The sequence below is a fragment of the Ursus arctos genome, unplaced genomic scaffold (assembly GCF_023065955.2).
Source record: "Ursus arctos isolate Adak ecotype North America unplaced genomic scaffold, UrsArc2.0 scaffold_25, whole genome shotgun sequence".
In the NCBI taxonomy this organism is placed as follows: domain Eukaryota; kingdom Metazoa; phylum Chordata; class Mammalia; order Carnivora; family Ursidae; genus Ursus; species Ursus arctos.
This window is the reverse complement of record NW_026622930.1, coordinates 33,191,754-33,218,092: the sequence shown is the minus strand read 5'-3', so window position 1 is coordinate 33,218,092 and position 26,339 is coordinate 33,191,754. Positions and strand designations below refer to the sequence as shown.

The 26,339-nt window shown below is 35.2% G+C and overlaps 1 protein-coding gene across 29 annotated transcripts in view; it reads left to right on the top strand.

The window, feature by feature from the left end:
- Positions 1 to 26,339, top strand: part of GPHN (gephyrin) — a 603,331-nt gene that overhangs the window by 107,296 nt on the left and 469,696 nt on the right. For 9 of the 29 annotated variants that reach the window (XM_057318448.1, XM_057318444.1, XM_057318443.1 and 6 more), the window contains exon 2: positions 311 to 661. The exons of 15 other annotated variants lie outside the window; for them this stretch is intronic. In XM_057318448.1, the coding sequence (XP_057174431.1) occupies positions 499 to 661 (163 nt within the window). In that variant the 5' untranslated portion in view covers positions 311 to 498. Of the gene's footprint in view, positions 1 to 310; positions 662 to 17,767; positions 17,805 to 26,339 lie in introns of those variants that run through there. 5 more of the 29 variants (XM_057318451.1, XM_057318449.1, XM_057318447.1 and 2 more) reach the window with 2 other exon arrangements.

Below are 26,339 nucleotides of genomic sequence, written 5' to 3'. Positions count from 1 at the left end.
GTTTGTTTCCCATAATCAGGAGTCTCATGTCTTTTCTCTGTCTCTGATGACTTCCTGTTCAGTTTTCACTCCCTTCCCCAATGGTGCTCTGCATTGTTTCTTATATTCCACGTATGAGTGAAACCATAGGATAATTGTCTTTCTCTGGTTGACATATTTTGCTCAGCTTAATACCCTCCACTTCCATCTACGTCAATGTAAATGATAAGTATTCATCCTTTCTGATGGCTGAGTAATAGTCCATTGTATATATATACCACATCTTTTTTATCCATTCATCTGTTGATGGACATCTCGGCTCTTTCCACAGTTTGGCTATTGTGGACATTGCTGCTATGAAAGGAGACAGTCAACAAAACTAAAAGGCAACCTATGGAATGGGAGTAGATATTTGCAAATGACATATCAGATAAAAGACTAGTGTCCAAGATCTATAAAGAACTTATCAAACTCAGCACCCAAAGAACAAAGAATCCAGTCAAGAAATGGGCAGAAGACATGAACAGACATTTCTCCGAAGAAGATATCCAAATGGCCAACAGACACGTGAATAAATGCTCCGCATCACTCGGCATTAGGGAAATACAAATTAAAATCACAGTGAGATACCACATCACACCAGAGTGGCTAAAATTAACAAGACAGGAAACAACAAATGTTGGTGAGTATGTGGAGAAAAGAGAACCCTCTTACACTGTTGGTGGGAATGCAAGCTGGTACAGCCACTCTGGAAGACAGTATGGATGTTCCTCAAGATTAAAAATAGAGCTACCCTATGACCCAGCAATTGCACTACTAGGTATTTACCTCAAAGATACAAAAGTAGTGAGCCTTTTATATCCTTTAGAAAAATGATGCAATACTTTGGGCAACTTGATAAGAAAAGTAAAGGATGATGCAACAGTGACTGTTTATTTAACTATTGCATCACCTTTTAAGGTAATTCCATTAGTCTTCATTTTATTATTAAATTTTTTAAGGCTAGTTGGAGATAACTGATAAGCAGTGATGAAATAATTCAAAGAATTATAAAATAGAGGAAAAATAAGAACACCATGAAACCAGTATACATCTGAGATTTATAAAGGGACCCAATAGGTATAGTTGGTAATCACAAAATTAAAATGATTCTTTTTTTTTTTTAAAGATTTTATTTATTTATTCGACAGAGATAGAGACAGCCAGCGAGAGAGGGAACACAAGCAGGGGGAGCGGGAGAGGAAGAAACAGGCTCATAGCGGAGGAGCCTGATGTGGGGCTCGATCCTATAACGCCGGGATCACGCCCTGAGCCGAAGGCAGACGCTTAACCGCTGTGCCACCCAGGCGCCCCAAAAATGATTCTTTTTTAAGAGCAACTTAGTCTTTGCTTTTTTGAAGACCTTTAAGAAAGGGAAAAAATAATAATTAAATATCCTTACAAATTTTAGACTTCTCCAAAGAAAAAACTCAAAATGAAAAAGGGCAGTAGATTTTGGTATGCTAAGGGTTAAGGCCACTAACTTTCTATGATTGTCTCAGAAAGCCATAAGCAAAATTAACTTCATACTTAATCAGTGTTCTCATGTTTTATATTATACATGCTTCCATTATTCTACCCATTGCATTATATTATACATATTTCCATTTGATTTACCAGCTATACTGTATTTCTAGAACTTAGGAAAATGCCTTAAACATGACATCCCTTCAAGTGTTTGTTGAATTAAAACTTTCTCATTACATATAATACTGTCTTATAAAGAAACTAATTCAACTTCCTTAGACTTGAAGAATAATGAGAAAGTCTTTAGTAAGGGTTGGATTTAATATAACAAATAAAATTTAGTTCTATTTTAGCTCATTGCTTATCTATATCTTACAGGTTGTTATTACCCTACAGTTATATTTCCAGATGACATAAAATTATAGATTAAGAAAAAGGCTTAATTCATCAAATCTATTAATGTTTTTTGTTTGCTATATTAAGGCAGAAAGATAATAACTTAGAATTTTAAAATCTGAGTTACGTAATGGCAAGGATTTTGTACTTTACCCTAAATGCAATGGAATGACATTAGAGCATGGCCATATATAACCTGCTAAGTCAGATGGCATCCTATCCTCTGAGGGTCAAAATCTTAATATAAATGTCCAATGAATTAAAGAACCAAGCAAGATAAAGCGACAAACAAAATGTGCAAAACAGGAGAATATTAAAAAAAAAATTTCACCACAATCAGTGGGATTTATTTCAGGGATGCAAAAGTGGTTCAATATGTGCTAATCAATCAAAGTGATACATCACATTAATAGGAAGAAGGCTAAAAACCATACACTCATCTCACTAGATGCAGAAAAAGCATTTGACAAAATCTGTTTGCGATTAAAAAAAAAATCTCAAAAAAGTGGGTTTAGAGGGAATTTATCACAATAATGAAGGCCACATATGACAAACCCACAGTTAACATCATACTCAATGGTGAAAAGCTGTGAGGATTTTATCTGAGATCAGGAGCAAGACAAGACAATGTCACCACTATCAACACAGTTCTGGAATTTCTAGCCATAGGAATCTGACAAGGGAAAAAAACATCCAAATTGATAAGGAAGAAATAAAATGGTCACTGTCTGCAGAGGACCGTATACAGAAAACTAAAGACTCTACCAAAAAACTATTAAATTAATATATGAATTAAGTAATGTTGTGGGATACAAAATCCATATACAGAAACCTGTTGCATTTTTATACAGTAATAACAAAATAACAGAAAGATAAATTAAGAAAACATTCTGTTTACAGTTGGCATTAAAAAGAATAAAGCACCTAAAAAATTTAACTAAAGCGGTAAAACACCTATTCTGTGAAAGCTATAGGACATTGATGAAAGAAACCAAAGACAGCACAAATAAATGGAAGGATGTACCATGATCAGGGATTGGAAGAATTAATATTGTGAAAATGTCCATACTACCCAAAGCAATTTACAGATTCAGTGCAATCCCTATCAAAATACCAATAGTGTTTTTCACACAACTAGAATAAATAATACTAAAATATGTAGGGAACCACAAAAGATTCTGAATAGCTATAGCAATCTTGGGAAAGAAAAACAAAGCTGAAGATACCACAGTCCCAGATTTCAAACTATACTTCAAAGCTATAGTAATCAAACCTGTATGGTACTGACTCAAAAACAGATGCACAGATCAATGGAATAGAATTGACAGCCCAGAAATATACCCAACTTATATGGTCAATTAATCTATGACAAAGGAGGAAAGAAAATACAATGGAGAAAAGACAGTCTTTTCAATAAATGGTGCTGGGAAAATTGGGCAGCTATGTGCAAAAGAATGAAACTGGACCACTTTCTTACACTGTATACAAAATGAACCCAAAATAGAGTAAAGACTCTAAACTTATGTAAGACCTGAGACAATAAAAATCCTGAAAGAAAACATGGGCAGTAATCTCTTGGACATTGGATGTGTCTCTGCAGGCCAGGAAAATAAAAGCAAAAGTAAACCACTGGGACTATATCTTACCAAAAGCTTTTGTACAGTAAAGGAAACCATCAATAAAACAAAAAGGTAACCTGGTGAATTGGAGAAGATATTTGCAAATGATATATCCAGGAAGGGTTAATGTCCAAAATATATAAAGAATATGCAACTCAATGCCAAAAAAACCAAAAAAGTTGACTAAAAAATGGGTAGAGGTCTAAACAGACATTTTTCCAAAGAAGACATACAGATGGCCAACAAACACACAAAAAATGCTCAACATCACTTATCATCTGGGAAATGCAAATCAAAACCACAATTAGATACTACCCCATAGCAGTCAGAATAGCTAGTATCAAAAAGATGAGATAAGAAAATGTGCAGAAGGGGGAACTTTTGTGTATTCTTGATGGGAACATAAATTGATTCAGCTAAAGTGGGAAAAAATATGACAGTTGCTCAAAAAAGTAGAACTATCATCTCATCCAGCAATTCCATCTGGATATTTATATATGTCTTTAACAGTCTCTATCGAGTTGACAATCTCAAATTTTGAACACATTATAAAAACATTGCATTTTATTTCCTCCTCCACGATTTATGTATATGATGTCATATTTTACATCTTTTATGTATTTCTTGACTAATTTTTGTATATATAATTGATTTTATTACCCCTTTGATTTAACCTCCTTACTAGCTTTTAAATAAGTGATTAATCTACTGCCTTTACTGTATGTTTACTTTGTACCAGTAAAACTTTCTCCTTTCATAATTTTTTTACTTTTAGTTTTGTTTTTTTCTTTCCCCTTAATGATTTCCCTATAACATTTCTTCCAAGTCTGGTTTAATGGTGATGAACTCTTTAACTTCTATTTGTCTGGGAAACTCTATCCCTCCTTCAGTTCTGAATGATAACCTTGCTGTGTAGAGTGTTTTTGTCTGTAGGCTTTTTTTCCTCTCAGTACTTTGACTATATAATATCATTCTCTTCTGCCCTACAAAGTTTCTGCTAAAAAATTAGCTGATAGCCTTCTGGGGTCTCTCTTGTATGTAACTGTCTACTTCTCTCCTGCTCGTTTTAAGATTGTCTCTTTATCTTTAATTTTTGATATTTTAATTATGTAGACCTCCTTAAATTCATCTTGTTTGGGACTCTGTGCTTGTGAGACCTGGATGTTTGTTTCTTTCCTCAGGTTAGGGAAGTTTTCAATAATTATATCTTCAAATAAATTTTCTGCCCACTTTTGTCTCTTTTCTTCTGAGACCCCTATAATGTGAAGTTTAATATGCTTGATGTTGTCCTGGAGGTCCCTTAACCTATTCTCTTTAGTTAAAAATTCTTTTTCTTTTTGCTTTTCAACTTGGCTGGTGGTTTTCATTATCCTGTCTTCCAGATCCTTGGTCTGTTCTGCTACATTCTATAATCTGCTCTTGATTCCCTATAATATATTTTTCTTTTTCGTTACTGCATTCTTCAGCTCTGTATTGTTATTTTTTATAATTTTTCTTTTTTGAAGTTCTCACTGAACTTCAGTGAGTATGTTTATGACCATCATTTTGAATTCTTTATCAGGCATAATGCTTATCTTCATTTTATTTAGCTCTTCTCTGATTTTGGTCTTATGCTTTTAGTTGGGACATATTTCTCTGTCTCTTCCTTTTGTCTAAATCTCTGTTTGTTTCTGTGTATTAGATACGTCAGCTATATGTCTTCTGGTCTTGAAAGTGGTGGCCTTGTTTAGAAAGGGTTTTGTGGTACCCCTTTCAGAAGCAGATGATCTGGGGGTGGGTCAGTTATATGTGCTTTATGTGCACTCCTCTTGTGGCCGACCTGCAACTGCTATAGACACACCAGTGGGCAGGGCTTGTTTTCTATATGGCTGTGAGGCCTAGTGACAGCTTCTGTGGGCATGTTGGTGGTGGGCTGGCTCTCAGCCTGGTTGTCTGCAATGAGCTGCTATAACTGGCTTCGTTCATGCTGCTGGCTTACTAGCCCAGCTACAGCTTCAGGCCTGCGGGGCCAGTACTGAGACTTGCTACCTGCAATGAGCTGTTGAGACTGGGTTTGCTTCCCATACTGTTAGCAAGTGGCTCAGCTATAGCTGCCATAGGCTTGCTGGTCCATGAGGCTGGCACGCAGCCTAGCTAGGATGGTCATTTTCTCTTCTCACAGAACTATGAACAACCTAAGGTTTTAAATAATTCTTCAAGTGTTGCATTTTGACAATGCAAGTATAAGAAGAACCAGAAATAATAAGTCAGATAGAATTTGGAATGTATTTGATATCTGGAATCAATATTTACCAAACAGTAATATTTAAAGTCCTGTATGATTGTTGATGAGAAATTGGTTGCAGTTAGAGGAGAATATTGGAGATGATAAAACCCGAATTCTAATAAAATATCACTATCTCTTTATTTTTATTTCTGTAAATTATTCATGAAATGACTTAAAATATTTTTTAAATTACATTGCTTATTTGGCCTAGTTGATAAATGGTGATGATCATTTTTTCTGGTATACTAAAGGTTAAGGTAGACCTTGAAGAATATATTGAACTTTAGAAGTGGAAGGAAAAGGCAAAAGAATAACTAGAAATATATATTCTCTCTCTCTCTCTGTATATATATATATGTATGTGTGTGTATATATATATATATATACATATATACACTTACATACATATCAGCGTATTTTTTCAATTTATATATTGGAATATAAATATTTTCTTAAGACGATGTTACAAGGATGAGAACACATTATGAAAAGCTTCATATGACATCAAAGGATTGGATTTTACCTAAAACCACTGTTTACCATTGGGGAAATTTTATATATTTGTTTTTAGAAGGATAACTCAGAGTCTATTGGGGATTAAGTAATGGCCTTTTAGAGAAAAGATTAAATATAGGGTTTTAATGAAGTATTAGGGATAACATGGATTGGACTAAGATATTGGTGATAAGATAAAATGCCTAGGTGGAATGGATTTTATTATTTTGCTTAGTCCTAGTTAATATATGTGATAATCTTTTTTGGAAAAGAAATTGTTTTAGAAGGCATCTACAGTGTTTTTCTAGGTCACATTAAAAATTAATATAAAATTAGTTACTTTAGTACTAATTAGTTACTTTGTCCTTTAGACTTTTTAAAGTGTATCACTATCTTAATATTAAACTATAAAATGTCAGCAGTGCAGCTAGAACCTGTGTATGGGGCAAAGATTATTCAGTGACTAAGTTTGACTTTGTGTGACATTTTGTATTTACTATAGGCTTTCAGGTAATATTTGATGATGTAAAAAGCTAAGTGTTGAGACTTCTGAGTGGAATGGAGTAGCAGGAAGTAAATTAGCATTCTTTGCCTATAATAACAGAAAAATAGGGTAAAATATAGACATCACCATTCTTTTTTTTTTTTTTTTTTTAATTTTATTTGTTTATTTGACAGAGACAGAGACAGCCAGCGAGAGAGGGAACACAAGCAGGGGGAGCGGGAGAGGAAGAAGCAGGCTTATAGCGGAGGAGCCTGATGTGGGGCTCGATCCCATAACGCCAGGATCATGCCCTGAGCCGAAGGCAGACGCTTAACCGCTGTGCCACCCAGGCGCCCCTAGACATCACCATTCTGCAGCTTAGTTTACCTCAGGAGCATATTCCATTTCTCAGTTCCATCTGTGGTAAAGCTCAGTCTACCTCTGTTTTGTCCTAATCATTTTGGCAATTACATCAAATATAAATAGACTAACATTACAATAGAACACTAACCTTGTCAAGCTGTGTAAAACCAAACCAAACACAGTTTTATGCTTCATTCAAGAGCCACATCTGAAATATAAAGAGCAAGGGAAGCTGACATAAAAGGATAGAAAGAGATAAGTCATTCTAATGTCAAAGTAGACTTTAAAACCAAGAGTAGATGTAAAAGGTGAATGTTTACAATGATAAAAGGGTCAGTGTATCAGGAAGTTATCAGAATCCTAAATCAGTGTGTACATAGTGAGTTAGTTTTAAACTGTATAAAGCAAAAACTGAATGGAAACAAAAGGAGAACTGGAAAAATCCCCAGTTGTACTGGGAGAATTTATGATGTATCTATCAACAGCTAGTAGATTGTGGATGATCAAAAAATAAGGAGATAGAGTAAGCGCCTGACCTAGTTAACAATTCTGGAATATGTCACTGGACAATGAATATATATTCTTTTGAAGTTTATCTAAAACATTAACCAAAATTGACATTATAGGTTATATAGATTTATAGCTATAAAGATTTGTGTAATTCCAGTTAAAATGTCAGGTAGGTTTTATGTGATTTTGAAAATTGATGTTCTAGTCTAAAATTTATTTGGAAAGTCAGAGGACTAAGAATAGTCAAGGGACTCTTAAGGAGTAACAAAATCATTGCAAGACTTTGGTACCGGATATTAAGACTTTCTGTAACACTAGATTTATTAAGGCAGTGGTACTGGTGAAAGGATAAACCAATGGAACAGAATAGAGTATCCATTACAGTAGAGAGAATAATGGTCTCCAAAGATGTCCAACCCTAGTCTCTGGAACCTATAATGTATCACATTACATAACAAAAGGAACTTTCCAAATGTAATTAAGGTTAGGGATGTTAAGATAGAAGATCCTGGTTATCTGTGTGTTTCCAGTCTAATTGCATGAGCCCTCAAAAGCAGAGAATTTCCTCTTGACTGCAAGCAGAAGAGAGATGCAACAGAAGGAGAATTCAGAGAGATTTCAAGTGTCAGAAGGATTCTGCGCACTATTATTGATGGCATTGTTATTTAGGTGTGTACGAGGGTGGAGAGCCATTAGTTGCTAAGAGCAGTACCCAGCTGAGAGCCAGCAAGGAAACAGAACGTTGGTCTTGACCCCATGGGACCTGAATTCTGTGAACTTGAGTGAGCTTGGAAATGGAATCTTTCCAGAAACTCCTAATGACAGCCAACCTGACAGATCCTGTAATTTTGGTTTTTTGAAACCTGGAGCAGAAAAACTAGACAATGAAACTCCAGTCTGAGTTGTAAGATAGTATATTTGTGTTGTTTTAAGCTGCTAACAAAATTGTGTAATTGTATAATTTGTTATACCACAACAGAAAACTATTACATCCGTGACAAGAGTTACACAAATACTATCGTCCAATTTATAACAAAGTGGGAAAAGGATTTTTTTGGGATATTCTTTTTTTTTTTTTAAGATTTTTTTAAATTTATTTGACAGAGAGAGAGGCAGTGAGAGAGGGAACACAAGCAGGGGGAGTGGGAGAGGAGAAGCAGGCTTCTCACTGAGCAGGGAGCCTGATGCAGGGTTCGATCCCAGAACGCTGGGATCATGACCTGAGCCAAAGGCAGACACTTAAGGACTGAGCCACCCAGGTGCCCCCTTTTTGGGATATTCTTATGGGAAAGAGGATCATCGACCTCTAATTCACATCATACACAAAAATCCATTTCAGATACATCCATAGATCCAACTGTGAAAGAAAAAAATAATAAAGCTTTTACATAAAATTATGAGAGAATATCTTCATGATCTTGGCTTAGGCAAGGATTTCTTAAGTACTATGCAGGAGAACTGATAAATTGGATCACATTAAAAGTAAAAACTTTAGGAAAGATACTTGAAAAGACATAGAATGAAAGAAGGTATTTGTAATATGTATATCCAACAAAAGCTCATCTCTAACAACCCAAGTTTTTAAAAAATGATTAAAAGAACTAAAAAGAGATTTCACAAACAGTATATGGAAAATATGAACATGAAAAGGTGCTCAATATCAGTAATCATTAGAAAAATGCAAGTTAAAACCACCACAAAATATCTTCATACTTCACCAGAGTGTCTGGATGTAAAGGTAACATTTGTAAGAGTTAGTGAGGAAGTTGTACAATCAATAAGTCATACACAAATTGGTACTGCCACTTTGATAAGCTGAACAGTGCCTACTAAAATACATATTTCCTATGACCCAGGAATTTCACTCATAGGTGTTTGTGTAACAAATATTTGCTTATTTTGCTAAAAGACATCTGCTAGACTGTTTATAGCAGTTCTATTTGTAATAGCTTATACTGGAAACAACCTGAATGTCTACATATAGTGAAATAGATAAATAATTGTATTTTTAAAATTTTGTTATTAATTTTATATTTTTTTATTTATTTAAATTCAATTAATCAACATTTTGTGTATTACTAGTTTCAGAGGTGGAGTTCAGTGATTCATCAGTTGCACATCTCACCCAAGGTTCATTACATCAAGTGCCCTCCTTAAGTTACTTCATCTCCCCACTCCCCACCCCTCCAGCAACCCTTAGTTTGCTTCCTATAGTTAAGAGTCTCTTATGTTGTGTTTCCCTCTTTGATTTCATGTTATTTTATTTTTCCCCTTCCCCTATGATCCTCTGTTCTGTTTCTTAAATTCCATCTATGAGTGAAATCACATCATTAATTGTCTTTCTCTGACTAGTTCGCTTAGCATAGTACTTTCTAGTTCCATCCACATTGTTGCAAATGGTAAGATTTCATTTTTTTGATGACTGGGTAATATTACATTGTGTGTGTGTGTGTGTGTGTGTGTGTGTGTGTGTACATCTTCTTTATCCATTCATCTATCGATGGACATATGTGCTCTTTCCACAGTTTGGCTATTGTGGATATTGCTGCTATAAACATTGGGGTGCAGGTGCCCCTTCAGATTACTATGTTTGCAGAGCAGTTGCTAGGTCATAGGGAAACTCTACTTTTAACTTTTAGAGAAAACTCCATACAATTTTCCAGAGTGGCTGTCCAACTCGAATTCCCACCAGCAGTGTAAGAGGGTTCCCCTTTCTCCGCAACCAGCGAACATCTGTCATTTCTTGACTTGTTAATTTTAGCCATTCTGACTGGTGTGTCATGGTATCTCATTGTGGTTTTAATTTGCGTTTCCCTGATGCTGAGTGATGTTGTTGTGCATTTTTTCATGTGTCTGTTGGCCATTTGGATGTCTTCTTTGGAGAAATGTCTGTTCAGGTCTTCTGCCTATTTCTTGACTGGATTCTTTGTTTCTTGGGTGTTGCGTTTGATAAGGGATAGAGGGGATGTACCTCAAAATCATAAAAGGCATATATAAAAAGGGCATGGCGAATAGCGTTTTCAACTGGGAAAAACTGAGAGCTTTTCCCTTAATGTCACGAACATGACAGGGATGTCCACTCTCACCACTGTTGTTCAACATAGTACTAGAAGTCCTATCTTAAGCAGTCAGACAACAAAAAGAAATAAAAGGCATTCAACTTGGTAAAGAAGAAGTCAAATCATTGTACTTTTATACCATGCAATACTATATACAATAACAAGAAAGAACAACATAAAATTAAATTGAAAACGTAGGTGAATCTCATAAGCATAATGTTTAGCAAAAAGCACCAGATACAAAAAGAATGCCTATGGTATGATCTTTGTAATGTTCAGAACCAGGCAAAAATAATGTATAGTTTTAGAAGTCAGATAGTAATTCTTACTATTGTGGGTGGAGTAGTGACTAGAAGAAAGCATGAAGGGAGTTTCGCTTTTTAGAAAAGTAAAGATTTACACACTACTTCCAAACCCTATCTATGTTTATATTAGAGGAAGTAGTTTTCTGACTCTGTTTCTTCTTTTCCTATGTATATAATAAACATGGTTTATTTCCTCTTTCATTTTTATCATTTAATGGTAATGATTATTTACACTTTTATATAAATCTTGTATCTGTGCCAAGCAAGGACATAAGTAGGTACCTGCACAGTCGGTGGTGACCAGCTGAGGTTTATTCACAAGCAAAGGCCTAATTGTACTGTGATTTTAAATTGGTTCTTTGAATGCATCATTTATTTACTTCTTGTGTTTTCATTAGAGTTTATGACTTTGTTGCAATTTGTTGAAATTTGGATTTCTGTATTTAATTACTTAGATTTGTATTTAGTTATGTAAAATTCCCAGTAAACCTTGGGTTAAATTTCTGAGTTTGGGAAGAAGTAATTACAAGTGTATATTAAGATTAAAAAAAAATCTGTATAATGCAGGTACCAGTGTAATTCAGTGATGTGGTATATTTTTTAGATATTCATGATGCTTTCTAAGACTAATTTTGTTCTCTGCCCACATTGATATCTTTTCTGATTGCTTTGAGAATTAGAGAAACCTTTGTGCCATCCACCATCAAAAATGTTTCATTTTTGGTTTCATCCTTTTACGGGATTTTATTACTAAGCCAAAGCACAAATAATAGTAGTAATTACGGTAATAGAATAGCAGCATCCATTTATAATGTGTCAGGCAATATTCTAATTACTTCAGAGGTATTGACTTATTTAATGCAAAAGTTTTTTTTTTTCTTTTTAAGATTTTATTTATTTATTTGACAGAGAGAGAGACAGCCAGCGATAGAGGGAACACAAGCAGGGGGAGTGAGAGTGGAAGAAGCAGGCTCTCAGTGGAGCAGGGAGCCCGATGGGGGGCTTGATCCCAGCTCCTTTCTGGTAACCATCAGTTTATTCTCTATAGCTAAGTCTGTTTCTTGATATCTCTCTCTCTTTTTGCCCATGCTCATTTGTTTTGTTTCTTAAATTAAACATATAAGTGAAGTCATAAGGTATTTGTCTTTCTCTGACTGATTTATTTCACTTGGTATTGTATTCTCTAGCTTCATCCATTTTGTTGCAGATGGCAAGATATCACTCTTTCTTATTGGTGAATAATATTCCAGTGTGTGTGTGTGTGTGTGTGTGTGTGTGTGTGTGTGTGTGTGTCCCACATCTGCTTTATCCATTCATCTATTGATGGACACTTGGGTTGCTTCCATAACTTGGCTATTGTAAATAATGCTGCTGTAAACATAGGAGTGCGGGTTATCGCTTTGAATTACTGTTTTTGTATATTGGGGGTAAGTACCTAGTAGTGTGATTACTGGATCATAGGGTAGTTCTATTTGTAACTTGTTGAGGAACCCCCCCGTACTGATTTCCACAGTGGGTGCACCACTTTGCATTCTCACCAACAGTGCAAGTGGGTTGCTTCTTTTTTTCTTTTTCTTTTTTTTCCACATCGTCTTCAACACTTGTTGTTTCTTGTGTTTTTTTTTTATTTTAGCCATTGTGTCAGGTATGAGGTGATATGTCATTGTAGTTTTGATGTGCATTTCCCTCATGATGAGTGATGTTGACTATCTTTTTATGGGTCTGTTGGCCATCTATATGTCTTCCTTGAAGAAATGTCTGTCATATCTTCTGCTTATTTTGAAATTGCATTATTTCTGTTATGGGTGTTGAGTTTGATAAGTTCTTTAGGTGTTTTGGATATTAACCCTTTATTGGATGTCCCTTTTGAAAATATTTTCTCCAATTCAGTAGGTTGCACTTTAGTTTTGTTGCTTTTTTCCTTTGCTGTGCAGGAGCTTTTTATTTTGATGTCTTCCCAATACTTCATTATTGCTTTCATTTCCCATGCCTCAGGAACATCTAGAAAAATGTTGCTCTGGCCAGTGTTAAAACCTTACTGACTTGGGGCGCCTGGGTGGCACAGCGGTTAAGCGTCTGCCTTCGGCTCAGGGCGTGATCCCGGCGTTACGGGATCGAGCCCCACATCAGGCTCCTCCGCTATGAGCCTGCTTCTTCCTCTCCCACTCCCCCTGCTTGTGTTCCCTCTCTTGCTGGCTATCTCTATCCTGTCGAATAAATAAATAAAATCTTTTAAAAAACAAAACAAAACAAAACAAAAAAACCTTACTGACTATGCTTTCTTCTAGGATTTTTATGTTTTCAGATCTTACATTTATAAGACTTTTAATCCATTTTGAGTTTTGTGTATAGTGGAAGAAAATAGTCCAGTTTCTTTCTTATACATGTTGCTGACCAGTTTTCCGAAACTGTTTAATGAACAGACTATTTTTTTTTCCCATTGGATATTCCTTCCTGCTTGTCTAAGATTAATTGACTATATAATTGTGGGTTTATTTCTGGGTTTCATAGGCCCTCTATTCTGTTCCACTGAACTGTGTGTCTATTTTTGTGCCAGCACCATACCATTTTGATTAGTATGGCTTCATAGTATAACTTGAAGTCTAGAATCTTGATAGCTCCAGTTTTGTTTTCTTTTTCAAGATTATTATGGTGTTTGGGGGGTGGGATTTCGTGGTTCCAAATAAATTTTAGAATTGTTCTAGTTCTGTGAAAAATTCTGTTGGCATTTTGATAGGGATTGCATTACATATGTAGATTGCTTTGGGTGTTATAGACATTTTAACAATATTAATTCTTCTAAACCGTGTGCATGGAATGTCTTTCCATTTCTTTGTGCCGTCTTCAATTCCTTTTGTCAATGTTTTATTGCAGTTTTCAGAATACAGTCTTTCACCTCTTTGGTTAGGTTTATTCCTAGGTATCTTTATTATTTTTGGTGCAATTGTAAATCGGACTGATTGCTTAATTTCTCTTTCTGCGGCTTCATTATCAGTGTATAGAAATGCAACAGATTTCTGTATGTTGATTTTGTATCCTGGGACTTTACCGAATTCATTTATCAGTTTTAGTAGTAGTTTTGTGAAGTCTAAGGGGTTTTCTATAGATAGTATCATGTCATCTGCAAATAGTGAGAAGTTTTACTTCTTCCTTACCAATCTGGATGCCTTTTATTTCTTTGTGTTGTCTGACAGCTGTGGCTAGGACTTCTGTACTATGTTGAATAAAAGTGGCGAGGATAGACATCCTTGTCTTATTCCTGACCTTAGGGGAAAAGGTCTCAGTTTTTTCCCATTGAGCATGATTAGCTGTGGGGTTTTCATATTAGGCCTCTACTGTGTTGAGGTAGGTCCCTCTAAACCTATTTTGTTGAGGGTTTTTATCATGACTGGATGTTGTACTTTGTCAAATGCTTTCTCTGCATCTATTGAAATGATCATATGGTTTTTATCCTTTCTCTTACTGAAATGATGTATCATCACATCAATTGATTTGTGAATATTGAACCACCCTTCTGTCCCGAGAATAAATCCCATTTGATTGTGGTGAATGATTTTTTTTTTAATTAATTGTTGGATTCACTTCACCAGTATTTTGTTGAGGATTTCTGCATCTGTGTTCATCAGAGGTATTGGCCTATAGTTCTCTTTTTGTTTGTGATGTCTTTATCTGGTTTTGGTATCAGAGTAATGCTGGCCTCATAGAATGAATTTGGAAGTTTTCTTTCCTCTTCTGTTTTTGGAGAAGTTTGAAAAGATTGGTAGTAACTCTTCTTTAAATGTTTTGTAGAATTTGCCTGTGAAGCCACCTGGTGCTGGACTTTTGTTTGTTGGGAGTTTTTTGACTACTGATTGAATTCATTACTGGTAATCGGCCTGTTCAAATTTTCTATTTCTTCCTGCTCCAATTTTGGTAGGCTATATGCTTCTAGGAATTTATCCATTTCTTCTAGTTGCCAATTTGTTAACATACAATTTTTCATAATATTCTCTTACAGTCTTTTGTATATCCGTGGTGTCAGTCGTTAATGCTCCTCTTTCGTTTGTGATTTTGTTTATTCGGGTCCTCTCTCTCTCTCTTTTTTCTTGATGAATCTGGCTAGAGGTTTATCAATTATGTTGATCTTTTCAAAGAACTAGCTTTGGGTATCATGATCTGTTCTGTTGTTTAGTTTCGATATCATTCATTTCTGCACTAATCTTTATTGTTTTCTTCCCTTTAGTGGTTTTGTTTGTTCTTCTTTTTCTTGCTCTGCTAGGTGTAAGGTTAGGTTGTTTATTTGAGATTTTTCTTGCTTCCTGGAGTAGGCCTGTTATTGCTAGAGACTTCCCTCTTGGAACCGCTTTGGCTGCATCTCAAAGGTTTTGGACCATTGTGTTTTCATTTTTGTTTGTTTCCATATACTTTTTTTTTTTAAAGATTTTATTTATTTATGTGACAGAGAGACAGTCAGCGAGAGAGGGAACACAGCAGGGGAGTGGGAGAGGAAGAAGCAGGCTCCCAGCGGAGAAGCCCGATGTGGGGCTCGATCCCAGAACGCCGGGATCACGCCCTGAGCCGAACGCAGACGCTTAACGACTGCGCTACCCAGGCGCCCCTCCATGTACTTTTCGATTTCTTCTTTGATTGCTTGGTTGACCCGTTCAATTGTTTAGTAGCGTGGTATTTAACCTCCATGTGTTTGTGCTCTTTCCAGAGTTTTTCTTGTTGATTTCTAGTTTTATAGAATCGTAGCCAGAAAAGATGGAAGGCACGACTTCAGTCTTTTCAAATTTGTTGAAGATTGTTTTGTGGCCTAAGATGTAATCTGTTCCGGAGAACGTTTCATGTGCACTTGAAAAGAAAGTGTATTCTGTTTTAGGATGGAATGTTCTGAATATATCTGTTATGTCCATCTGGTCCAGTGTGTCATTCAAAGCCACTCTTTCCTTGTTGGTCTTCTGTTTGGATTATCAGTCCATGGATGTAAGTGGGGTGTTAAAGTCCCCTACTATTATCGTATTACTATCAATTAGTTTGTTGTTTGTTATTAACCGTTTCATGTATTTGGGTGCTCCCATTTTGGATGCAGAAATGTTTACAGTTGTTATATCTTCTTGTTGGATTGCCCCCTTTATTATCATATAGGGTCCTTCTTTGTCTCTTGTTACACTGTTTGTTTTAAAGTCCATTTTGTCCGAGGGGCGCCTGGGTGGCTCAGTTGTTAAACGTCTGCCTTCGGCTCAGGGCGTGATCCCAGAGTCTTGGGATCAAGCCCCCCATCGGGCTCCCTGCTCCACTGAGAGCCTGCTTCTTCCTCTCCCACTCCCCCTGCTTGTGTTCCCTCTCTCGCTGGCTGTCAATCTCTCTGTCAAATAAATAAATAAAATCTTAAATAAACAAATAAATAAATAAATAAAGTCCATTTTGTCCAATATAAGCACTGCTACCTCGGCTTTCTTTTTACATCCATTTGCATGATAAATGTTTTCCATCCTCTTGCTTTCAACCTGCAGGTGTCTTTAGGTCTGAAATGAGTCCCTTGTAGCCAGGGTATAGATGGACCTTGGTGGTTGTTGTTGTTGTTTTTCCCTATCTGTTCCATCACCCTATGTCTTTTGACTGGAGTGTTTAGTCCATTTACATTTAATTACTGATAAGTATGTACTTACTGCCATCTGTTACTTGTTTCTTCGTGGTTTTTGTAGTTTTTTTCTCTGATCCTTTCTTCTCTTTCTCTCTTTCATGGTTTGCTGGTTTTCTTTAGTGATATGCTTGGATTCCTTTCTCTCTATTCTTTTCGTATCCATTAGTGCTGTCTGATTTGTTGTTACCATTAGGTTTGTATAGAACATCTTCTGCATATGGCAGTCTATATTAAATTGATGGTCGTTTAAATTCAAACTCTTTCTTTACTCTTCTCCCCCGCAATGTTTTAGGTGTGTGGTGTCATATTTTACATCCTCTTTGGGGGAGGGGCGTGGGGGGTGGAATTCCTTGACCAATCTGTTACAGAAATACATATTTTTACTGCTTTTCCTTTCTTTTTTTTTTTCATTTTCATACTCTAATGGTCTTTCCTTTCCACTCAAAGAATCCCTTTAATTTTTCTTGTGGGGCTGGCTTAGTGGTCATGAACTCCTTTACACTTTGTTTGTCTGAGAAACTCTTTCTCTCTCCTTTTATTCTGAATGACAGCCTTGCTGGATAGAGTATTCTTGGCGGTAGATTTTTCCGTTTCAGCGGTCTGTGTATATCATGCCATCCTCTTCTGACCTGGAAAGTTTCTGCTGAAAAATCTGCTGATGGCCTTATGGGGTTTCCCTTACAGGTAACTGTCTTCTTTTGTCTTGCTGATTAAAAAAGTTTTTTTTTCCTTAGCACTACTTTTTACCGTTTTGCTTACTGTGTGTCTTGGCGTGGACCTCCTTGGGTTGATTTTGTTGGGGTATCTCTGTCCCTCGTCCATTTAGATATCTGTTTCCTTCTCCAGATTAGGAAAGTTCAGCTATTATTTCTTCAAATACATGTTCTGACCCCTTTCCTCTCTCTTCTTCTTCTGGGACCCCTATAAAGTGAATGTTATTACATTTGATGGAGTCACTGAGTTCCCTAAGTCTATTCTTAGAGGTCTTTGCTTATTTTCCCCCTCACCTGTTCAGCTTCATAACTTTGCATTACTCTGTCTTCTAGTTCATTAATTCCTTCTTCTGCTTCTTCCAGCCTGCTATTTATTCCATTTAGTGTATTCTTAATTTCCTTTATTGTGTTCTTCATCTGACTGGTTCTTTTTTATCTTTGTTAAGGACCTCAACGATGTACTCCACTCTTCTCTCAAATCCAGTGAGTATCTTTAAGATCATTACATTAAATTATCTATCGGACATATTACGTATATCTGTTTCTTTTACATTTCTTCCGTGGATTGGTCCTGTTCTTTCATTTGGGATATATTCTTCTGTCTTCTCATTTTATCTAACTCTGTGTCTCTTGTTCTTTAATATAGTGGTGGGAGGGGCGTGTGGGTTTTTCAGTTGCTTACGCAGCTGCCCTCAGCTTGGGTCATGGTCCCAGCGTCCTGGAATTGAGTCCCACATCAGGCTTCTTGTTCAGCTGATAGCCTGCTTCTCCCTCTCCCTCTGCCTGATGTCTGCCTACTTGTGCTCTCTCTCTATCTCTTTGTCAAATAACTAAATTAAATCTTAAAAAAAAAATAGTGGGTGATACATGGACTTTTAACTAGGTGGTGCTTGTCCTTCCTTCATAGATGGTGTTCAGCTGCTGTGGAGACCTGTCCTGTGGTAGCCACAACAGAAAGCATGAGTGGGGTCCTGGAAGTTTAAGTTGTGGGCACCCATTCTTCTCTACAGGGTATTGACAGCTACCTGGAGACAAGACTGGCCAGGGCTGCTCAGGAAAGCTCATTTGTTTGGGGGTGGTGGTAGTGCAGTTTTAACAGGGTCTATGTGATTCCTTGAGAATTCAGGAGACACATTGTTGCCATGTTTTGCTTGGGTTTCCTCCGGGAGAGATTCTGTCCACTGGGACTGAAGGTGTTCTGACTCCTGGGAGCAGGTGAGGGGGTATAGTGTAGGGCATGGTATAACCAAGTTAGGTAGCATTCCCTGGTTCCTGTAGGTGCCTGTGTGTGTATGATGGGAAGCTAGGGTGTGAAATGGTACTGGCCAGGTACTTTGTTCTTGGAGAAGTCCCTCAGCATACTCTGAGATTAGTAACTTACTTTCCTTTTTATAAGCTCAAGGCACCTTTGAATGTGCTGTTTCTGACCTGTATCTCCATAGGCTGTTTGCTATGCTCTCTCTTTAAGGGTAGGGGATTATCTTCCTATGTTTCTCCATGCTGTGTCACAGTGGAGTTTGCTGATTTTTAAAGTTCCAGGCTTTACGGCCTACTTGGTTGTTAGCACTCATGAAATTCAGATCCTCTGATTTTCAATCCTAGCTGTGGGGATTACACTGGTAGTTTTCGAATACTGATTCAGTCTTGCATCCCTGGAATGAACCCCTTCAATCATGGTTGAGATTTATTTTTTATATTGGTGAATTCTGTTTGCCAACATATTGTTAAAGATCTTTAGAGTCTGTATTCACATGGGAAATATTTGTTTGTGGGATTTTTTGTTGTTGTTTTTGATTTTTGGTGCTGTCTTTGTTAGGTTTCTGCCTCAGGGTCGTAGTAGTTTCATAAAATCAATTTGGAAGTATTCCCTTCTCTTACTTTTAGTGTAATATGGTGTGGAATTGGTGTTAATTCTTCCTTAGATTTTTGGTAGGATTTCCCAGTTTAGCATCCAAGCCTGCTGATTTCATTTTTGGGGAGTTTTGAAATTACAAATTTGATTCCCTTAATAGTTTGGCTATTCAAATTATCTTTCTCATATTGAGTGAGCTGTGGTAATTTGTGTTTTTTGAGGAATTGATTAATTTCCTTTACGTTTCCAAATTCAATTCCTTTAGAATTTTTTGTAATATTCCTTTATTAGTATTTTGATTTCTGTAATCTGTAGTGATATATATCTACTATTACATTTCTGATATTGGTCTTTTGTGTTTTCTTTTTTCCTTTGGCAGTCTTGTTAGAGGTTTGTGATTTATTTGTTCTTTTCTGAGTCCCAGCTATTCTAAGGTAGGTGTAGTGACAGATTTTCTTAATACTCTTTCACTTGACAGTGTCTTAATATCTTCTTCATCTCTGAAGGATATTTTCCCTTGATGTAGCATGTGAGTTTACAGTGCTTTTATTTGGTCATTTGAAAAAGTGATCATTTTGTTCTACCTAGTTTTTGACAAGAAATGTGCTGTCATTTGAATTGTTTTCCCCGTATTGGTAAAGTGTAATTTCTCTCTTACCATTCCAAGATTTTTTCTTTTTCTCTAGTTTTTAGAAGTTTGACTATGATTTCTTTTGGTATATATTTTATTAAGTCTTTCCTGTTGGAGGCTTTCTCAGTTTCTTGAATCTCTATGTTTGTATTCTTTTGCCTAATTTGGGAAGTTTTCAAACCATAATTTTTCAAATTCCTTTTCAGGCCTGCACTCTTTTTCTTCTCCTTTGAGACTCAGGTGATGGGAAAGTTAGGGTTTTTTTTTTTTTGTAAGTGTCCTATACTTGAGGCTTTTTTTCCCCCCAGTTTTTTTTCCTCTTGTTTTAAAAATTTTTATCAGATAATTCTAACATCTCTGCCATTTTGGTCTTGGCACCTGTCACTTGTCGTTTTTTCATTTAGTTTGGAATCTTCTTTTTTTTTAAGACAATTGATTTTTTATTGAAATCTGGACATTTTGGATATTATGGGATGAAGTGTGAATCTTTTTTAAGCCTTCTGTTTTAATTCTCTCATTCAGATTCTGCTCATGGAGGTGGGCACTGCTTCTTTACTGCCAGGTTCAGGTAGAAGCCAACTTCTCAATTAGGCTTTTTTTTTTTTTTTTTTTTTTTTTTGATCCTTGACATGTGGTCTCAGTGGTACTGCTGCGTGGTGGGCATGGTAGTTCTGGCTTCCCGTTGAAACTTCACAGATAGGAGAACCTGTAGGGGCAGGGATGAAGATATCTGGACATTTTCCCAATATTGAGTTTTGATATGGACTTTGGCCAGAGATATGATGGGATATAGAAGAGCAGAAGTCATTTAGCACCTTCTTTTCAAAGTCATGGGCATATGTTATACACCAATGCACATACCAGGAATTACAACATCCACTAGCTCTCTATATTGCATGGTAATTCTTTCCTGTAAACCAGGGGTCTCTAAATTTTTTCCATTAAAGGCCAGATAGTAAATATTCTAGGATTTTCAGGCCAAAAAGCAAGATTGAGGATATTTTATATATATATATATATATATATATATTGCTATAATAAAAAAGATTTCCACAATTTTTAAATTTATTTAGTCCAAATATAATAATAATAACTGGTGCCTTACATATTTACCAATTTGAATAAAGGCATGGGGAATAATTGGAGTTTATAGTTACTATTTCCCGTCATTAGTATCTGTTTCAAATGTTCATCTCTTCATGTTGATTTGCATTAGTACTTTATATTTGCAGATGTCTCTTCACACAAGAAGTTATTGGTAAATAATGAATTCATGAATGTATTATTTTAATTGAGTATATTAATTGTTTGGAATGTGTTTTTAGAATTAGGATTTTTTTTTTGCCTTTTAGTATTTTATTAGTCGCACAGTCATCACTTCCAGTTAAAGATAAGGTGGAAGCTCCTTACTTGCAGAATTAAATGGATTTGGAAATTCAAAAGTTGTCTTTGCACTTGCGTCAGTTTAGAAAAAAATGTTGTTAAAACTGTAGCTTGAATTCAGAACATATATCTGTTGTAAATTTATTGGGAAAGATTTTGCTTCTTGTTTTAATATGTGTTAGAATGGGAATGTGTTACTTTTTGACATAAATTTCATAAAACAGTTTGAAAATACTTAAAATTACTTAAAATTAAAGCAACGTTTATAGTTGTGAAATGACTGTGTGAAAATAGCATGCTTTGCAAAAATGCATTGTTTTAGCTTGTAATTTTGTTTTGAATATATTAAGAAAATTACGAAATTTCAAACACTGCTGTTTACCTTCATTTGTTGTTCATTTATCTCATTCAGTTTGCTCAGTTTATAGTTCTTTTCTTAGTTTACTTTTTTTTCTCCCCAGAGAAATTCAGGGAACTTTTCTTTTAGCAGGTAGAAAAGTGTAGGAAGTAGGCATGGAAGAAAATATGAAGTAGTATCTGAAGATAGATAATTGGTTATAGTAAAATGTGTTTTATAATAAATCTGCTTAGGGTTGCCTGGGCGGCTCAGTCAGTTAAGCATCTATCTTTGGCTCGGCTCATTATCCCGGGGTCCTGGGATCAAGTCCCACATCAGGCTCTTTGCTCAAGTGGGGAGTCTGCTTCTTCCCCTGTCTGTGGCTCTCTCTCTCTTTCTGACAAATAAATAAATAAAATCTTAAATAAAATAAAATAAAATGAATCTGCTTTAAATGGGGACCTAAATTTGGTGTAAAATGTGGACCAGAATCCTAATATTCATATTGAATTGCAAGGAATGCTGAGTAGCCAGAAATACCTTGAAAGAGAAAAAGTTGGGGGACTCACAGTTCCCCATTTAATAACTTGCTACAAAGCTACAGTAATCAAAACAGTGTAATATTAGCATAAGACCAAACATATAGATAATGGAATAGAATTAGGTCTAGAAATATTTAGTCCATGTGAGTATAGGGAATTGATTTTTTTTAGAAGAGTGCCAAGATCATTTAGTGTGGAAAAAAACTGCCTCTTCAACAGATGGTGCTGTAACAACTTAATAAACACAGGTAAGAGAATGAAGTCAGACTTTAACCCTCACACCATGTGCAAACGTTAGCTCAAAATGGATAAAAGAGCTAAAGAGTTAAAACTATAAAATTCTATCCAGAATGTATGAGGGAAATTTCTCATGACCTTGGATTTAGTAATGGTTTCTTAGATGTAACACCAAAGGAAAGAAATAGATAAATTAAAATTTATTGAAATTAAAAACTTCAGTACATTAAAGGACACTATCAAGAGCACACAGTGACAACTCAGAGAATGGGATAAAATATTTGGAAATCGTATGTCTGATAAGGGTCTAGTATCCAGGATATATTAATGTCTCACACCTTAACAAAGAAACATCAACAACGCAATTAAAAAGGACTTGAATAGACGTTTCTCCAAAGAAGATATACAAATAGCCAACAGCATATGGAAAGATGCTCAACACCATTTGTCATTAGGAAAATGTAATAAAAACCACAGTGAGATAATACGTCACACCCCACTGTTATGATTAAGTTAAAAAGACAATAACGACTCCGCGGATGTTGGAAATGGAACCTTGTTACATTGCTGGTGCAATGTTAAGTAGTGTAACTGCTTTGGAAAACAATTTTTCAGTTCCTCAAAAAATTGAACATGGAATTACCACATGATCCAGCAATTCTGTTCCTTGGTATATACCCCCCAAAATTGAAAACAGGTACTCAAACAAATGCTTGTACACACATGCTCGTTCACACAATTCACAATAGCCAAAAGCTGGAAACAGCCCAAATGTCCAACAAAGGATGAATGGATAGACAAAAGTCATACCTACATACAACAGGATATTATTTAGCCAAGCGAGGAATGAAGTACTGATATATGCTACAACATAGATGAATCTTAAAAATATTATGCTGAGTGAAAAATTCAGACACAAAAAATTACATATTGTGTACTTGCATTTGTATGAAATATCCAGAATAAGTAATCCGCAGGGATAGAAATCAGATTGGTGGTTGCCAGGGATTAGGGGAAGGGAGGAGTGGGGACTTGCTGCTTAATGGGTAGCAGGTTTTCTCTTGGGATGATGAAAATGTCTTGGAAATAAAGGTAGTGATCATACAACATTGTGCATGTACTAAATGTTACTGAACTGTACACTTTAAAATGGTTAATTTCGATAAATATAAAAAATTAAAAAAATAAGAGGGTGAATTTTGTTATGTGAATTTTATCTAAATAACAAAGAAATAGATTTATCTTGAAAAATGTGACTAAGAATAATGGAATCAGTCTAATTTTTCTTATGTTAGCTATTAAGTTATATATGTTTAGAATAAAAGAAGTAACTTGCTCAATTTTTTGGGTGATATTTTAAAATCATGGCATATTGATATTTTTCCATTAAACATTTAACTTCCACACTGTGATCATAGAAGGGGACATTTTAAAGAAAAATTGGTAATGTTTCTAAGAACTTGGTCTTCACTTTTTGATATTCAAATATGTATTTTTTGAAACACTTGTATTAATATTTTTATCTTTTTCTGTGATTGTGAACTATTGTTTTATTTGTTCAGTCTAACTTAGATAAATTAATTGGAATCTCTAGATTGTATAAACTGACATTTAATTTTAATTATCAGTTGTTTTCACAGGATCCTTTCTTTGGGATTTTATTTCACTGGGTATTTTGAAACTACCAAATGAATGAGTTTTAAATTGGATCTGTTTTTACTGCTACCCTGGCAATTTTTAAATGGTGCCTTATTTTCGTGTTCATAAACATGGATAATATAATAAGTTAAATACTGAATTCCTAGCATGGTATATATTAAACATGAATTTTTGAGGATAGCAGTTTTTTGTTATGGGAAAATCCTTCCTGACCAGAGCAAGATAGAATATAAATGTCAGCCTAAAAGAAAGAGATGGCTAGGTCTTTCATGTTATAGTTCCTAATAATCAGATTGAATAATCTGTAATAGTAGGACTTAGAATATACAGCATAACGATTTTATCAAAGCTCATATTGATCGTACATAATGCTTGTAAGTGGGAAAATGAACATAAAGTGTTAGCAAATAATCAAGGTCAGCTGTTACTTTGATTGTAGACCAGTAAAAAAGATAACTATATACCAAAAATAGGTGTTTATGATTAGCTGAGAACCCTGTTATGGATCCATTTTACAAATATTTCTATGTATATACTGAGTTTGCTGACTTTTGCTGACCATAGGCAAAATGTGATTTTCATCTATAAAATAATGATGAGTGGAATTAATACTATTTTGAGGTGTGTGTATGTATGTGTGTTTCAGCTTCTATAAAAATTTCTTTAACAAAATTTTTGCAAATATAATTTTAAAGCAATCTAATATATAAGCAAATAAAAACAGATCTCTTTAACTGAAAGGGTAAAGGAATGTCATTGCTCTGAGACACCTCCATAGAATCCATGAGATATTAAGCACAGTTAACTAGAAGATCCATAATGTTTCATTCTACTTTAAAAACTGCAATCCTTTAATAATGCTTTGAGTTGGAATTTACTGTCTTGTAATGAATTTTAATTGTATAACTTTTATGTGTTTTGAAGTTACGGAAATGTAGGAGAGTTCAGAATATATGAGTGATTGATGAGAACTATGGTCTCTATAGTGTATATTGGTTAAGGGTACAACCTCTGGAGTTAGAGCATTTAGATTTTTCCAGTATTGCTATTTATTAGCTGTATGATCCATAGCAAGATGGTTAATCTCCCAATGCTTTAGAATCTTTATCTGTAAAATGGTGATATAGATAGGCTTATCGTTGGATGATAAGATTAAATGAGATAATAAATATGAAATGCTTAACATGTAATGAATTTCAATTATTGTCTTGATTATAGATCCAAGTGGTGAACACTTACAGGGAAAAATGCATATGATTGGATAGGAACTCTGGTGAAGAGTTCAGTTTACTAATATTTCTAATTTTCTTTCTATCCTTCCAAGTTCATTATTCTATCAATATAAAACAGACTGAACTAAAGTTTATAATTTTCATGTTAATACCATAAAGTTCGACTATATATTTCCATTGTAATTTCTCACTTTTTATCTGATTTTTGTGATGACTTGTTGACGACTTTTTCAGTGCAGTGAAGAGCATAACAGTTCTTGTAGTCATCATATACTGGGCGATTAAAAAAAACCAGTAGGGACGCCTGGGTGGCACAGCGGTTAAGCGTCTGCCTTAGGCCCAGGGCGTGATCCCGGCATTATGGGATCGGGCCCCACATCAGGCTTCTCCGCTGTGAGCCTAGCCTGCTTCTTCCTCTCCCACTCCCCCTGCTTGTGTTCCCTCTCTCGCTGGCTGTCTCTCTCTCTCTCAAATAAATAAAATCTTAAAAAAAAAAACAGTAAAATATGGTGACCTAAACTGATTGATTTTAATGTGTTTACATACAAAATATTATTATGTTTACTTCTTAAAAGTGCCATATTCTTATTTATAATTCAAAAAGAAAATTTGTTGTGTTGGTGGGGAATAAAGCTTTAAGTATAATATATATTATTAGGCAGCTAAAGTCTTAGAATTTTTGTTAAGAGACTATTTTCGATTTCTTGCTTTGTTTTTAACTTAAAATTTGGATGGATCATGAATTTTAGAAAAGTGCCTTCTTTAGCAAAACTCATTTCACAGATAGCTGACTAGCAAGCCTTTAAAGGAGCAAAGGTTTATTCCATTTTAATTAAGCCTGCAAAACTTTCAGGCTCTTGAAGTTTATAACTAAGCTCTCATATTTGCCAAATTGGGCAAGAAACTTTTAAGAACAAATTTTATGATATATTATAGCTTCAATTTTAGTTCAGCTCAGCAAGAACCCAACTTTTCTTACAGTGTGCCAACATTTTATTTTTTTCCTTTTAGCCCTACTCAGGAAGTTTTGTAATAAAGAGCATTAAAATTATGAAAAGCAGGAAATTTGTCTTATATCAATAGGTTGAGATGAGTGTCTGCTAAATATGGAATGAAAATGATATATTAATCAAAATTACTCCCCT